General features: G+C 53.6%; 3 protein-coding genes across 3 annotated transcripts; all 3 read left to right on the plus strand.

Moving 5' to 3' along the window:
• The first annotated feature begins 3,918 nt into the window (after window positions 1–3,918).
• On the plus strand, window positions 3,919–6,576 carry LOC112877711 (subtilisin-like protease SBT1.2). Its single transcript, XM_025942068.1, has one exon. The coding sequence runs from the start codon at window positions 4,067–4,069 to the stop codon at window positions 6,317–6,319; it is 2,253 nt and encodes a 750-aa protein (XP_025797853.1). The 5' UTR covers window positions 3,919–4,066; the 3' UTR covers window positions 6,320–6,576.
• Window positions 6,577–9,104: 2,528 nt separating this feature from the next.
• Window positions 9,105–13,328, plus strand: LOC112876013 (phospholipase D beta 1). The gene is made up of 10 exons (XM_025940040.1): window positions 9,105–10,169; window positions 10,465–10,581; window positions 10,691–10,885; window positions 11,000–11,248; window positions 11,339–11,407; window positions 11,504–11,651; window positions 11,848–11,996; window positions 12,131–12,301; window positions 12,463–12,660; window positions 12,863–13,328. The coding sequence occupies exons 1-10, from the start codon at window positions 9,279–9,281 to the stop codon at window positions 13,154–13,156; spliced, it is 2,481 nt and encodes an 826-aa protein (XP_025795825.1). The 5' UTR covers window positions 9,105–9,278; the 3' UTR covers window positions 13,157–13,328.
• A 1,567-nt stretch (window positions 13,329–14,895) lies between these two features.
• LOC112874350 lies at window positions 14,896–16,840 on the plus strand. Its single transcript, XM_025937627.1, has 4 exons — window positions 14,896–15,097; window positions 15,515–15,762; window positions 15,864–16,050; window positions 16,493–16,840. The coding sequence occupies exons 1-4, from the start codon at window positions 14,915–14,917 to the stop codon at window positions 16,613–16,615; spliced, it is 741 nt and encodes a 246-aa protein (XP_025793412.1). The 5' UTR covers window positions 14,896–14,914; the 3' UTR covers window positions 16,616–16,840.
• Window positions 16,841–16,913: the final 73 nt, after the last annotated feature.

A 16,913-nucleotide genomic window follows, 5' to 3' on the forward strand; every position in this document is an offset into this window, starting at 1 on the left:
TACGCGGCCGCGTCCCGTGGGACGGTGCCGTGTGACGCTTCCTCCTGCCGCCAACTTTTACCACCGCGCGGGCTGGTCATCAAGCGCGGCCACCGGCGCCGCGCCGTTCGGGTTCGGCGGCGCGCGGCGATGATTGATGTGATGTGGCCAGTTTGTTCGGATGCTCCGGCCGGCTTGCTCCCCCACGAATGATTTGGTGCGAATAATGGCGGCGGATACTGGGTGGGTGCGCGGTCGTCGTCCCGGGAATCGGCGTGCATGCATTGGCATTGCTTTCCACGATCACCACGCCATGGAAGCAACGCAAGGCGATAGCAGTTTGCAAGCTGTTGCGAGAGAGAGAGAGCCTTTGTTGGGTGCCTACGTGGCGTGGCCTGGGTTTCGTTTTCGTCTGAAGCTAGCCTGGGATTTGACCCTCACTCCGAACGACGACTACCTAATTGGACTTAATCTTCTCTTCCGATCCGCGCCCCCTGCATGCCCCGGCGTATCTTGGACGCTTGCAAGTGCATCCGAGCGTGTTGGCGGTTTTTGACCATCAAGACGACTCCACCCGTACAGGTACTGCGGTACTGCCCGATGCTTACATGGCAGCAAAGGTTTTGTTACATTTTGGCCATTGATAAATCTGATCTTAAGTAGCAAGGTCGGGGAATGCTGTACGGTTGTACTACTGGTATAGCTGAGCGTAGGGGAAGGTGACATTCTTATCCACGACCGGTGCCTATTATTCCAACTCGGCCAATTAATCATCACCCGAAGCATGGATCAGCGTGCATGATTGAAGAGGATACTTTCCGGCCAACTCTGTGCCTGCCCATAGACAGAAAAAGCCTTGCATTGGGATGTGATCGATGGGGGTGTAGTATATGTACACTCCTACTCATCGGCCATCATGGAGGCAATGCAAATACTCGTACCAAATATTCCTGCTTTAGGTTAGGCAGACGTACCACTCGATGCCTTGCCTGCCTTGGGCGATCAATCATCAGACCTGCAGCAGCCGCGCGATGCAACGCAACCATTTCTTTTAGATGCCTGTCGGGCGGAGGAATTCGGCGCGGGGCTTATCTGAGCCAGCGGCCGGCATGGCCCGGGCCACCCGTTCCCAACCGTGTGCGTGCCAGAAGCCGTGAGCAGGGGCCGCGAACGCGAGGATGGGGAGCAAAGTGGCGAGCCGATCATTAGTGCCCGAACGCTGACGGCGAGTTCATTTCCAACTGCAAATGCTCCAGTTTATGGACCAGGATAAGATTGTTAGCGAGAAGCCGAAAACAGCAGCAGCAGGAAGGGGCCAGCCGCCTGCTGCCTGCAGGACTCTGCATCAGGCATGGGAATTGAAGCAGGGCAGGCGGTGTAATAAATAAATATATATATGGGCCAGGCCATGGCCGCAGCAAGGGTATCCGCTGCAAGCGTGCGCGCTCGCCCAGCTGCCAACCAAGCGCAAGGCGCCGAGCCGGTGAAAGGCAGCGGCTCGCCACGCCGGTATCCGCGCACGTGCTGCCTTGGCGTGCTGGTGGTCGGTTGAATCGCGATAAGCCTACCACGGTTAGCTGTTAATCCAAATTAAAGTTTTCCATCCGGTCCGAGGTTTTTGGGCTGGCTCACGGTTCGGTTTTTTTTTTTGCCCGGCACGAAGTTTTGTCCTCACAACTATACGAGATGTGAGGGTTTACCTAAAAAAGTGTTTGATGAGCCAACAAATAAAATAAAACAGCTCAAGTTAATATATGTTGTCCTTTTTAAATTTATGAATGTGTATGTTTGAATGCTTGATATCTATGTCTATCTATGTGTATATGTCTGTACGGGCTCACGGGCTGGCATAGCAGACAGAGCCCGTATGGACAATCTGGCCGGCCCGGCATGGATAACAGACCTTCGTGCCGTGCTTGGACGAGACCTCAGCACGTGGGCCGGCACGGCCTGGCGCGATTAAGTAATCGGGCCTAACTGTGCTGGGCCGAGTCGGGCCCGGGCCGTGCCGAGCGGCCCGAGTGACCGACTATAATCCAAACAAGGACGGGGCGGTTCTTTGCCATACCGGCAGGTGATTTCCGCGGTGGATCATCTTTGCTTTGGCTGGCTCGGGCATTGCGATCCGGAACAGCGGCGCGGGAGCGCGTGGGGCGACGTTGCTTGCGCCCAACCAGAACCAGCACTAGCAGCGCGGGGGGGAGGGACGAGCCAAGGGAGTGCGCGCCCGAGGCAGTTCGTGCGGCTGGGAAACCGAGCTAGTGGGGCGGCCGGCCGGCCGGCCGCGCGCGCGACTACCGGGAAAAAGGAGGCCGCCGAGCGCCGAGGGGAGCGGCGAGCGTTTCGCTCCCAAGGAACCGCGCGCACTTGTTCGTGCGCCTCTCTATCCCTCCCATTATTGGCATTCTGCGTATGAACACTGGTGGTGCGCTCGACGTGGGAGTAGATGCTACGTGGTGGGTGCTCGTGCTCTCATCGGCGGGCACAGCATGCATGCCATCATGCCAGGGTTTGGTGGATCCGCAAAAGGGCTTCTTCCCTGCATCATTGCTGACCGTCGTCAGACAGTCGAACTGAAACACCGGAAACTTAGTCTGCTGGTGCTACTGATGTCTGATCATCCGCCGCGATTAGTAAAGTACTTATAAAGTCCATGAGATCGTAGTGCTCGCCAGTGAGAAACGCATAATCTACACCCGGCTCGTGCTTCTCGAGAACGTTTCATCGTTGCGGCAAAAGCATGCGATGCGGCCATTGTCCACGTCAAGATGTTGGAGCATCCTACTAGTGTTGGGGGTACGAAAGCGAAGCCGAACTCGATGGGCGATAAATATCATCCTTGGCAAAGGCTCCTCCTGCCAATTCTATAATCCGAAGCACTCTCGATCTCCATCATTCTCCCGACGCAAAGCGACAAGCGATTCCGGCGAAACGTTTTCGAATCCTGGCCCTCCCTGTTCTGTTCAGACACCTGTCTGTGGACGGGAAGGCCGCGGCGGGGTCAAAGAATGATTGACCCTCAGCCCTCTCGCCGCAGAAAACTGGCCCACCGGCGCATCATTAGCGCGGTCGCCGACAGGTGGGCCCCGGCTCGAAAGCACCCGCGCCGATTGGCATCAGCTTCGAGCCCCCACTGACCGAGGCAAATGCGCTCTGCATGCAAAGGCTATGCACAGTGCTCCAGAGAGCTCGACCCGATTCGAAAGGAGACGACGCGAGAGTCGCTACCGTCCAGCTCACGCGTTGGCGAGCAGCGGTCAGCCATCCAGGGTTGGAATTGGAATCATGTCGCTGCCGCTCGCTGCGGTGGTGCCGTGGCTCTCACTCCGTGCTGTTCCGAGCACAACACCACACTAGCCTTGTCTGTGGCTGGCAGTGGCATCCCAGCGCCGCGGGGGTTTCAAAATGCGGGATCATTTCTCGCACGACCGAAGCGTGATACCACAAAACTATTCCGGAAATCTGTTGCGTACTCTTGTACTGCTACTTTAACTTCGCAACAAGGATCCATCTCCCATCCTAAAAGTTACCCTACCTTCCTTAAAACTGATGGAGTCAGTTGCTACCCCACGTCACTACATTTGTTTCAGGAATGCGTCAAGCAACAGCACGAAAGGAGAGGCAGCGAGAGCCCGCGCGAAATCCATGGACCTCGCCGGAAAGTGAACTCCGGCCCCAGACTTCTAGAGGGGCGAGCAGGCCGATTGACACGTCGTTTTCTGATCCAACGGTCGCCGTGGCCTCTCCCAACCCGGGGGACAGTTACCCATGGCATCATCAAATTCAAAATCAACCCCGTCCTCTCCCTCCCCCCTTCTCCTGCTTCGTTTCTGCCCTCCAGCTCACCGCCAGTGCTCTGCGCTGCCCATCACTCGCTCGCTCACTCCTCCCCCACCCACTGCCGCTGCCTGCCGCCTACATAAACCCCGGCACCCCCTCGTCGTTGCCACGCCACTTCACTCCCCCCCGCCCCTGCCCTGCCCCCTCACTTCAAATCGATTCGGCGCTAGGGAGCAGAAGGGCCAAGGCAGCATCCAGCAATAGCAGCAGCGACCTCCCCTTGTCTTCCTCCTCCAGTCCCGGCCTCATGAGGACCCAAAGAGGCCACCTTGGCCTCCTCTTCCTCTTGTCCTCTGCGCTGCTTGCGGTCTCCTTCGCGAAGGAGCGCAAGAACTATGTGGTTCATCTCGAGCCGAGAGAGGACGGCAGCACCGATTCGGTCGAGGAGTGGCACCGGTCCTTCTTGCCGGAGGCCACGCTGGACTCGGCGAGCGACGACGGCCCGAGAATCATACACTCGTACAGCCACGTGCTGAACGGGTTCGCCGCCCGGCTCACCGACGCGGAGGCGGAGAGTCTGAGGAGCAAGGAGGGCTGCCTGCGCCTCTACCCCGAGGAGTTCTTGCCGCTGGCGACCACCCACTCGCCGGGGTTCCTCGGCCTCCACCTCGGCAAGGACGGCTTCTGGAGCCGCTCCGGGTTCGGCCGGGGCGTGGTGATTGGGCTCCTGGACACCGGGATCCTGCCCAGCCACCCGTCCTTCGGCGATGCCGGCCTGCCGCCGCCGCCCAAGAAGTGGAAGGGCACCTGCGAGTTCAGATCGATCGCCGCCGGCGGCTGCAACAACAAGGTCATCGGCGCGCGCGCGTTCGGAAGCGCGGCCATCAACAACACCGCGCCGCCGGTCGACGACGCGGGCCACGGCACGCATACGGCGAGCACGGCGGCGGGCAACTTCGTCCAGAACGCCGACGTGCGCGGGAACGCGCACGGCACGGCGTCCGGGATGGCGCCGCACGCGCACCTCGCCATATACAAGGTGTGCGCCCGGAGCCGCTGCTCCATCATGGACATCATCGCCGGGCTGGACGCCGCCGTCAAGGACGGCGTGGACGTGCTCTCCTTCTCCATCAGCGCCACCGATGGCGCGCAGTTCAACTACGATCTCATCGCCGTCGCCACGTTCAAGGCCATGGAACACGGCATCTTCGTCAGCGCCGCGGCCGGCAATGACGGCCCCGTCGCCGGCACCATCCGGAACGGCGCGCCGTGGATGCTGACGGTGGCGGCCGGCACCATGGACCGCGCGATCCGCACCACCGTGAGACTCGGCAACGGGCAGGAGTTCGACGGCGAGTCCCTGTTCCAGCCCCGGAACAACACCGCCGGGCGCCAGCTCCCGCTCGTGTTCCCGGGCCGCAACGGCGACCCGGACGCCCGCGACTGCAGCACGCTGGTCGAGGCGGAGGTGCGCGGCAAGGTGGCCCTCTGCGAGAGCCGCTCGATCGGCGAGCACGTCGAGCAGGGCCAGATGGTGTCCGCGTACGGCGGCGCCGGCATGATCCTGATGAACAAGGCGGCGGAGGGGTACACCACTTTCGCCGACGCCCACGTGCTGCCCGCGTCGCACGTGAGCTACGCCGCTGGGTCAAAGATCGAGGCCTACATCAAGTCGACGCCCAAGCCCACGGCGACCATCAGCTTCCGTGGCACGGTGATGGGTTCGTCCCCGGCGCCGTCCGTCGCCTTCTTCTCGTCGCGCGGGCCGAACAAGGCGAGCCCGGGCATCCTGAAGCCGGACATCACCGGACCCGGCATGAACATCCTGGCGGCGTGGGCGCCCAGCGAGATGCACCCGGAGTTCGCGGACGACGTGAGCCTGAACTTCTTCATGGAGTCCGGCACCTCGATGTCGACGCCTCACCTGAGCGGCATCGCCGCCATCGTTAAGAGCCTGCACCCGAGCTGGTCCCCCGCGGCGATCAAGTCGGCGATCATGACGTCCTCGAACGTCGCGGACCACGCCGGCGTGCCCATCAAGGACGAGCAGTACCGGCGGGCGAGCTTCTACAGCATGGGCGCCGGGTACGTGAACCCGTCCCGCGCCGTCGACCCCGGGCTGGTGTACGACCTGAGCACCAACGAGTACATCGCCTACCTCTGCGGGCTGGGGCTCGGGGACGACGGCGTGAAGGAGATAACGGGCCGGCGCATCGCCTGCGCGAAGCTCAAGGCCATCACCGAGGCGGAGCTCAACTACCCGTCGCTGGTGGTGAAGCTGCTTTCCCATCCGATCACCGTCCGGCGCACCGTGACGAACGTCGGGGCGGCGAACTCGGTGTACACGGCGGTGGTGGACATGCCCAAGGACGTGTCCGTGGTGGTGCGGCCCCCGATGCTGCGCTTCTCCCGGGCGAACGAGAAGCAGAGCTTCAGCGTGACGGTGCGGTGGAACGGGCAGCCGGCCGTGGGCGGCGCCGAGGGGAACCTGAAGTGGGTCTCGAAGGAGCACGTCGTGAGGAGCCCGATCGTGATCCCGCCGGCCAAGGCCGTCGCGTAGGTTTATCCATCCGGTTGATGGCGGCGCGATCGTGTCGGTCAGTCCCAAGGTTACCAGTAGTAGTGAGTGGTAGGTTATCGTGAGTGTGCCCGGTGTACGTATGGCGAAGGAAGTAGGCGATTTGTTGTTGTATAGGCAGCAAGGTAACGAGATCATCTGCGACGCAGCAAGCTCAGCTGCAATGGCGTTCTGTAAAAAAAAATGGCGGAAAAATAATTTCTTCAAAAATCCCCCAAATGTATGTCCCTGCTTACTCATTTGCTATGTCCCACTAGCTCCCAGCTATTGCTCCACTCAGAAAATCACAGTATCCATGGCTGGCGATCGGTACTTGCAGGATTGAAGGGTCCCTGTGACCATGCCAACGCGCTCGGTGTTGGCAAGCGAGAGGCTTTTGTTTTCACCCAACAAGTCGAGCCCGTTGGAGCTCTGCCTCTGCTGGCTGGTGGAAGCTGTGAACGAGAGGAGCTCAGGGGCGTTCGTTCGTTGCTGTTGCCGCCTGGGTCTGGGTGTCCGTAAAATGCCAGCCAGGAACCGTCACCGGAGTGAGTAATAGCGAGCGAGAGGCAGTGGGCTGAGGCGCTGGGCTCGCGCCATTTACTGAGGAAAGACGCGTCCGCGTCGTCGTACGCGTACAGAAGGCGGCCAGCCCATTACTCCCCCGTTTTGAAGGCGCGCTGCTCCATTTCATCAACTTTAAAGACGGCGACATCACATTCACCTTCCCTCTCCTTTCCAGCCTGTAAAAATTCATTTCCTGCGCCACCGTACTACTAGGTGATGCGAGTGAAAACGGGGCAATGAATTCCTGCCGCCGCTGCTGTTCTGTACGCGCCGGCAATCGTTGCATCCTGAAGCCGCAGCAAGCATACGTTGCCCCGTACTGCTGGTCCTGGCAGTAGACACGCCAATTTCCTCAAAAAAAAAAAACAATTCAGCTCGCACGATCAGAGTGGCGGTTACGACGGCCGCTAATCGCAATGCCGTAGGAGGGAGTACGAGGCACGGTGGCGACGACTTGACGAGCAACAGGACCTGGTTTTTTGGGCGCGTAATGTAACAGCACGCTAGCAGTTAGCAGCTCCACTGTTCAGGGTTTAATCGGTGGCGCTGGAAATATCTCTGCACCCTGTGACGCTGTATTAAGTGGGTAACAGCGGCAGCGAGATGAGTAGGGACGCTTTGGTGGGTAGTACCTGGTACTGCCGAGATAGATCTAGCTTTTCGTTCATTGCCACCTTGACCGTAAAGTTGGTTAACATGCACTGCACACCTGCCTGCCCAAACAAGCATTCAGCTTCTTCGGTCTTGCAGCAACTCTAGTGTTAGCTCAAGCGAGGGATCCTCGCACCGATCGATCTGTAGTAGGGATCAAGGAGCTGTTCCTTACCCAAACAGGGAGGAGTTACCTCCAGCTAGAAGGCTGATAAGAAGCAAGGTGACGGGATCAGGTAAGCAAGATCGCCGCCGCCGGCCGCTTCCAAAACAGTCGATGCCCTTGACAGCGAGCAAAGGAAGAAGCTCCCGTAATGGCGATCCAGCAGGAGTTCTCCACTCCCTTGCCCTCTACCGTAAAGGAGAGAGCTGCTGCTCTGGTGTGGTCAGTACAGTGCCTCGTTCCACTCGAGCATCTGGCGTGGACGTCACTGTGCGCTGCATGACTCTTCCATGAGCCAAAGAGGAAAAGGAGCAACAAGGACATGGACAGATGAAAACAGATGAGGTAGATGCCAGTCACTCTGGTCGCCGTCCCGGACTGATCCATCATGATGATTTTACATATATACAAATAAAAGAAAAGCAACTTGATCTGCCGAAAGCGCTCCATTTTTTTCTCACGGAAATTTTCTTTCTTTTTTTTTGCGTCCATCCCCGATCTTTTGCTGACGGCATCTGCCAAAAGTTACCACGCATAGACGGGCCGTGGAGCCACGTCGCGGGGTCCCGCTTGCGTCAGCTGCCGTTCTCGTGCTCGGACATCTCGCTTTGAGCCTGCACGTTCGTGTCCTATTATACTACTACTACTACCACCACCACCAATCACACGGTAAGCGCTGCGCTAGATAGGACTAGGAGTAAGATAGATGGGGGCACGGGCGCCACTCTGTTGTGCTCTGTCGCTTTTGGACCCGGATGGATCGTCGATGCGATAACGTTCCGGGCACACGAACAACTGCTGGGCTTTGGCCGGCCAGGTCAACCAACAAACCGGTCAGCGAGATCACGAGGCGCGCACCGCACGCGGACAGGAACAGGGAAGGTGTTGGTGTGTGCCATGCAATCGAGTGGCGAGTACAGGCACGGCTGTTGTGTGGGTGCATGTTTGCCGCACCATCCCGCGCGAGGGTGAGGAGGTGGAGGTGAGGCGGGCCGGGCTCTCTAGTGTTGCAGGCGGCCTGGCCTGGACCACGGGCGGCATAGGAACAGCCCGACCCTGACCGTACCCGGAGCGGATGAGCCTGCCAAAAGGCGCCGTGGCGTCAGGAAATGAGGAGAGGATCAAGAACCAAATCGAATGCAGACGCAGGGGTGTCCCGTGCGAGATGTTGCCAGGAGCAGGACACAACAGCTGTACAGCACTGTACCTGCGCTCTCTCCTTGGATTCAAATCCTGATGGAAAAGTCAGACTCGGTCAGATATCGCTTGCAGCCTGTTGGGCTTTGCGCCCATGGAATGTGGGCTGCATGTTTAAATCAGCCCATCCAAGTGAACGAAACGAAGCGTCGTTGCCACGCGGCCACTCCTCCCCTCCAATTCAGGGGAAGCAGCGACCAGCGAGCGATCCAGGTCCAGCAGCGCCAACGCGACGACGAAGAACAGGGAGAAGAGAAGGAAGAGAGGAGGCATGCACGCTCGCGCGCGACGGTAACGAGATCACCACACGGCAGGAAGGGAAGGGAAGGGAACCATTGGATCAGGGCGACCGTGGATCTGAGCAGCTAGAGACGAGACGAGGCGATGCCTCAGGACGACGACGAGAGCATCGCATGGGTGGTGGCGGACGGCACCGGCGACGCGCCGCCGGTGCTGCTCCACGGCAGCCTGGACATCTGGATCCACGACGCGCACAACCTCCCCAACAAGGACATCCTCTCCAAGACCGTGCGCGACCTCATCTGCAAGTCCAAGTCCTCCGAGGCCATGACCAGCGACCCCTACGTGACCGTGCAGGTGGCCTCCGCCGTGGTGGCCCGCACCTTCGTCATCCCCGACGACGAGAACCCCGTCTGGGAGCAGCACTTCGTCGTCAACGTCGCGCACGAGGCCGCGGCCGTCAACTTCGTCGTCAAGGACAGCGACGTCGTCGGCGCCGAGCTCATCGGCGTCGTCTCCATCCGCGCCGACTGCCTCAAGACCGGGGACAGGGTCGAGGGCACGTACCCGGTCCTCGACCGCAACGGCAAGGAGTGCGCGCCCGGCGCCGTGCTGCGCCTGTCGGTGCAGTACCTCCCCGTCGCCAGGCTCACCATGTACCACCACGGCGTCACCCCGGGACCGGACTTCGCCGGCGTGCCCAGGACCTACTTCCCGCTGCGCCGTGGCGGGAGGGTCACGCTGTACCAGGACGCGCACGTGCCCGACGGGACCCTGCCGGAGATCAGGCTGGGGAACGGCGCCTGCTACCGCCAGGGGCAGTGCTGGCGCGACGTCTACGACGCGATATCCCACGCCAGGAGGCTCATCTACATCACCGGCTGGTCCGTGTTCCACACCATCCACCTGGTGCGCGACGGCACCGGCGGCATGGCGCTCGGCGATCTGCTCAGGAGGAAGTCGCAGGAGGGGGTGCGGGTCCTGCTGCTCGTCTGGGACGATCCCACGTCCCGGAGCGTCCTTGGCATCAAGATGGTACGCTGTAGTATAGTATATGCTTCAAATCTGTTTGTTGTGTCATGTCTGACATTTTCAGTGCTCTCCTGCTTTATATGCAAGGGCTTCATTTTCCAAAAATCACGTTGCTGCATTTTCTTCTCATATAAATTTGATTTCTGTTCTGAATTTCATCGCCGCTGCGGCAATTGGGATCTCAAAAAAGAGAGGAATTCATGAATATGTCCATTGAAAAAAAAAAACTATGGTACTATGCCAGGCTATAGAATCTGAACAAAACTTGTTTGCTGCTCATTGGCATTCTTATCTGTAGGAAGGCTACATGGGCACACGGGATGAAGAGACACGTAGATTTTTCAAGCATTCTTCAGTTCAGATACTGCTTTGCCCACGATCTGCTGGGAAAAGGCACAGCTGGGTGAAGCAACAGGTCTTATCCTTAATCCAGCCTGACTATTCTGATGACCATACAAGATTATGCATGCGTACACCTCCATCCTTCATTTGGGATGTGCACTGATGGTAACTATTGGTTCCAGGAAACAGGGACTATATTCACTCATCATCAGAAAACGGTAATCGTGGATGCTGATGCCGACAACCATAGAAGGAAGATAGTTGCTTTTGTCGGAGGCCTTGATTTATGCGGAGGGCGATATGATACACCAAGACATACTCTGTTTCGGACTCTTCAGACATTTCACAAGGAGGACTATTACAACCCAAACTTTGCGGTGAATATCCTCTCTCACATATATCATCTTCAACTAAGCTAGCTGTCAACTTTATGCAATGATCTTGGAGATTTGTTGCAATTTGTTAGATCCTCACAAACCATTTCCTTGCAGGTAGAAGATGCCCGTGGCCCAAGAGAGCCATGGCATGACCTGCATTCCAAGATCGACGGTCCAGCAGCATATGATGTCCTGAAAAACTTTGAGGAGCGGTGGTTAAAGGCATCGAAGCGCAGTGGGTCTAAGAAATTGACGAAATCACGCAATGATACATTGCTATGGATTGAAAAGATACCTGATATTGCAACTATTGACGATGAAGTCTATTCAAATGACAATGATCCAGAGAGATGGGATGTTCAGGTAAGTCTTGCAAAGTATTCCATTGTTAATTGCAAAGCAAATTTTCCAGTCATCTGGTAGAACCCTGAGCAAATTGTACTTGGAAAGCAGATTTTTCGATCAATTGATTCGAACTCTGTCAAGGGTTTTCCAAAAGATCCACGAGAAGCCACCAGTAAGGTAACTGAAATGCACTACATCACAATCAAATTAACCACCTATGTAGGGCTCCATTTATTTTTACTAAATAATACAACCTTTTGCTTTGGTCAACAGAATCTTGTTTGCGGGAAAAATGTACTGATTGATATGAGCGTGCATACAGCTTATGTGAATGCAATCCGAGGTGCTCAACGTTTCATCTACATTGAGAACCAGTATTTTCTTGGTTCTTCATTCAATTGGGATTCGAATAAAGATATCGGTGAGCATAACATTTCTTTTTCCCTTTTGATCTGGAGTCCTGAACACGTACTTGGATCTCACACACTCCCATGTCACTCCCCTATTGTGTTCACCAGTCCAAATTCTGTTGGTCCCTTCATTTTTCCCAAATAATGAGAGAAAAGAAATATAAAAGTACTCCATAATTTGGGACACTGAATTACAGTACATTGCAGGTGCTAATAATTTGATACCCATTGAGATAGCACTCAAAATTGCAAACAAGATTTATGCTAACGAGAGGTTCTCAGCATATATACTAATCCCAATGTGGCCTGAGGGTAACCCTACCGGTACTCCTACACAAAGAATTCTTTACTGGCAGGTTAGATTCTACAACCCTTGTATTGTCCTGAATCTGTTTAGTTTTACCGTACTCCCCTATAAACTCCTTTTATGAAACAATATAGTAACTTATCTCGTGCAATTCATTTCTCTCTTTCCTTTTGTCATTTATAGAACAAGACAATGCAAATGATGTATGAGATAATTTATAAGGCGCTGAAGGAAGTAGGGCTAGATGGTAAATATGAACCGCAGGATTACCTGAACTTCTTCTGCCTTGGCAATCGTGAAGCTGAGGACACTTCTTGCTCTTCCAGCGGATCATTCTCAGCCAGCAACCCACAGGTGAGACTGCAGGCTGTAGTTTTGTTTTCTACTGCTGATTGCGGCCCACTTCGCAAGTGGCCAAAGCTGCAGGCTGCATTTTTCTAGAAAAAGAAAGAAAGAATACAATTATGCTGAACTCATGTTTCTCGCTCTCTCTCTCAACTTGGACAATCAATCAGGACCAAGCTCGGAAGAACGGGAGATTCATGGTTTATGTGCACTCGAAAGGAATGATTGTGGATGATGAGTATGTGATCATCGGGTCGGCTAACATCAACCAGAGGTCCATGGAAGGAACTAGAGATACAGAGATTGCAATGGGTGCATACCAACCACAACACACATGGGCAAATACGCTTTCTGCCCCTCGTGGACAGGTAATGTGCTTCAGTTCTGATAAGTTGGTAACTTGGTAATGCCGTGGTGTCATCTACTGTATCATATTTACTGCAGCAAAGTGAGAAAGAAAGAAGTTTAAACTACATTTTGGATGTTATTTTCCATTCAAGAATGCACAGGAGACTTACATATTTTCACATAGAGAGGAATGAACTGTGCTCACTGTGTTTTCACCTGCAGATTTTCGGGTACAGGATGTCTCTATGGGCGGAGCATATCGGAGCCATTGAGGAGAGCTTCACCAGGCCGGAGAGCCTTGAGTGCATAAGGCAGGTGCGGCACATTGGGCAGAAAAACTGGGATCAGTTTTTCTCCAGCCATGCGACTAAGATGAAGGGCCATCTGCTCAAGTACCCCGTTAGTGTTGATCCCGACGGCAAGGTGAACCCTCTGCCCGAGTGTGCCACGTTCCCAGACCTCGGTGGGAACATCTGCGGCTCGTTCATGAATATCCAAGAAAACCTTACAATATGAGCAGAAACTTATATGGGGAAGTCATTACAGGTGCTGTTGTGCCATTCCTTGTCATGAGAAAAGAAAATTCCATGTTTCCTTTTTGATTGATTCAAGTGGTCACCTAGTTTCTGTACAAAGGTTATTATTAACAGAGATTAATGTTTTAATACACGTAACCAACAGCAATGTCACCAAATGGTTCGTCAGTTCAGGTGCATAAACTGTAACATGAACAGATTAGTGGATTTGGTTCTGTACTTTTCCCTGTATCTTAGCCTTATTACTCAAAACTTAGTTCCTGACAGAGGAAAAATCATTCAGAGATAAGGTAGTTTCTGCAGCAGCTCAAAAGGAATTGTAGCTGAACTTTGGAGTGCGCTACTACTAACAGTTGTCTGACATATAGATAATAGAGCATTTTCAGAATTGCCTAAGTGCATTTCAATATTACTACTTAGTACTTATTACTCTCTCCGTTCTAAATTGTAGGTCGTTTTGGCAACTACTCTCTCCGTTTCAAATTGTACCGTTCCAAATTGCAGGTCGTTTTGGCAAATCAAGATACATAGCTTTTGCTATGCATCTAGATAAATACTATGCATCTAGATAAATATCATGTCTAGATGCATAGTAAAATTTACATATTTAAATTTACCAAAATGGCCTACAATTTGGAACGAAGGGAGTACTTACTGGTTGCCAACATGAAAATTCGTGAAAAATTTGGCACTTCATCTAAAATTCAAACATCGCCAAGCCTAGTATACCAAAAAAGAAGAAGGAAAAACTAAACAAACAAAATTCATTGACCGGCAGTAATTTGCAGTCCAAGTTCTACTACTGCAATGTGTCAAAGTCACGCACAACAGAGGCCCAGAATGCAGACTACGATGCTATTGCCGTTTCTTTTTTTTTCTTAAAAAAATCTCAGCCGAACTTAAATAAGAAATCAGCCGAATTCTGCAAGTACTACAGCAGCCGGCAGAAAACATCGCCAAGCTGGAGAGCGAAATGCTCACCTCTGTTGTTCGTTGTTACCGAAGCAGACGGGCACTCCCCGCATCCCCTACCGGCCGCATCGTAACGACATTGCGCCATTGCGGTCCCCGGGGTCGAGCTTCTCTTGTCTCCGCCTCTCCGGTAGCGCAATCGGCCATCTCCGCCCGCGCTCAGTGGGTGTACCACCGAGTTCGCAACTAACGGGAACAACCGCCGGTCTCCCTCTGCTTCAGTCATCCGGTGAGGGGAAACACCGCGCAATAAACTCCGATCACCCTTCCAACCAGGGGGGGTATGCACACTTGAGATTAGACAACGAAGCAGCGGCGTCGGGCCGTCGGCGCAGCGAGTGTGAGAGGAGGCGAGGGGAGGAGGGACATGGCATTAGTGAGGTTGGGAATAAGAGTGGGAGCGACAGGTTGTATCCGGTCGGAAGGGCGGGGAAGGAGCAGAAGCCCATTGACGACGACGAGGCGGCAGTCGCCATCGCCGGGGAAGAGGCGCCGTGTGAGGTCGGGAGAGCGAGAGCGAGGCGAACAGCAAACGAGGGATTAATCTAGAAAAGTTACAGGGTGTTTTATGTAAAAATGTTAGATCGTGATCCGATAATATGCAAAAGACCCCCTTAATTAATTGCGATCCGATTCAGGGGGTATTGTACATATTATCGGGTCGCGATTAGTAAATGCGATCCAAGTTAGGGGGTATTGTGCATACTTTGAGGGACTATTTTGTAAAATGTATTAACCCCATACCCCGGTAGTCTCCATCTCCCTGATGCCACCGAACCGCAAGAGGCGAGCAGCAGCCATGGAACCCGCGGCTGGAGGCGCGGGTCAGCAGCGCCAGAACAAAGCTTCGGCGGGCAAGAAAGCAAAGAAGGGCGGCGGCAGATGGCCGGCAGTCAAGCCCAAGAAGGATCTCCAGATCAATCGCCTCAAGGGCACCCACCTCCTCACCGTAAGCACACCGCACCCCCCTTGGCCCGGGAATCCGTATTCGCCCATGGTTGTATCCAACATCCTTTAGCTCGAACTACATGTGAAAAGGGTAATGAGAAATTACTAGGATTGATGCTGCGAAGAAGCAGCCATGATTGGACGAGCCAACCTAGATTTTTGCTTCTTTTTGGGGGGAAACGATGAAAACCTTGATTTGAGCGTTAGACAAGCAAATAGTTTATTTGCCAATCTGTTCTCTGTAAGTAAACGCAAATCTTGGTAGACCATGATTAGACTCCTAATAAGAAAAGCTCCTGAAAGGCTGAAAGTAGAAGGCATCTCTGGTGTCATGTTGTTCGATTGACAAGGAGTTGCTTATTAGGTCTTAAGTTAACTCGATTATGTCTCTTCTGAGCTATTGCTATACTTTGTATAGATTCCAGACTTCTTCACTTCCGCGGAGGCGAAGGCTTTCATTGATGTCGCCGAGTCTATGGGCTTCACCCACCAGAGCAGTTTGGGGCCACTAAAGGGGGAGGCTTACAGAGACAATGATCGGATATCTGTGACAGATCCATTGCTTGCTCAAGCCATTTGGGAATCAGGAATAAACAGAATATTTACAGACATCAACGTCTCTGGCAAAGTAGCTACAGGATTGAATCCAAATATAAGGTTCTACAGGTATGCATTATTAATGCCACTGATCTGCTGCTGGGCTAGTACTATAATGTTAGAAAGCTCGAGTCGCTACTGGTATAAGTGCTGATTTTTGTTGCGTACAGGTACACTGAAGGTCAGCGTTTTGGTAGGCATATCGATGAGAGTGTCGACCTTGGGGATGGTTCTAAAACGTATTATACGCTGTTGATATACCTTTCCGGCAGAGGAAGTGCTAAGGATTCATCAGGACAAGCTCTTGTTGGAGGGGAGACTGTCTTTTATGATCAAAGAGGTGGAATTGTTGCTGAGGTACTTTCTGGTTCCAAAATCCTCATATCTTTGATAAGATCACATCAAGTTTGTCTGATTGTTTCATCCAAAGAAATTCGTTCATGGAGAACTGCTGCTGCTGTTAAGGAAATGAAGTTTATCATGTCTTTGGTTTGTCACACATGCTATTGGATATGCACTCGCTGCTATCCAGTTTAGTGGTCTAGATTGGAAGAATTATGCCCAACATAAGTAATGATTAAGGAGTATGTCGTGCAAATGACAGTTTACAAGTCTTTCTTGCAGTTTAGAATTTCATATAGATTATGTTGGGCAGCAGCGAAAATCTTGTAATTACCCATACAAAATTTTGAAAGGGTCTGTAGGGTGAAAAAATCGCACGACCCTGTATATCTTATGGAAGTCAGATGGAATAGTGTCACTGTCAGAATAATCCTAATCTGAGGCTGCTGTGTGATAGGTTGCTCCAGTGCAAGGAATGGCTCTCCTCCACCTACACGGCGCCAAATGTATGTTGCATGAAGCCCGGGTTGTGAAAAAGAACGCCAAGTATGTACTCCGTTCAGATGTTGTATTTTCTTAGCTAAAGAAGTGCCTCAAGCTTTTGTTTCAGATCAACTACCCGTCTATGGCACGATGGATCTGGGAAGTACTTCTAGTTAGTTTCCCATTTTATACAATGATACAAGATTCATGTAACCTTTGCAGTGTTGGGAGTGATCGTTTGACATCAGAATCGTGCTCTTCTGTTGCTGAATTTGCTATTGCTTGGAAGTGCAAAAGAAGCAATATATGTGGACCTTGACTAGACCTGGCAGCTGCAGTTTCAGATCCTCGTTGTGCTAGCTGTGATGGCTTGAAGCCAAACAGATGGGTTTAGT

This window comes from Panicum hallii, chromosome 9, assembly GCF_002211085.1.
Source record: "Panicum hallii strain FIL2 chromosome 9, PHallii_v3.1, whole genome shotgun sequence".
NCBI lineage: Eukaryota > Viridiplantae > Streptophyta > Magnoliopsida > Poales > Poaceae > Panicum > Panicum hallii.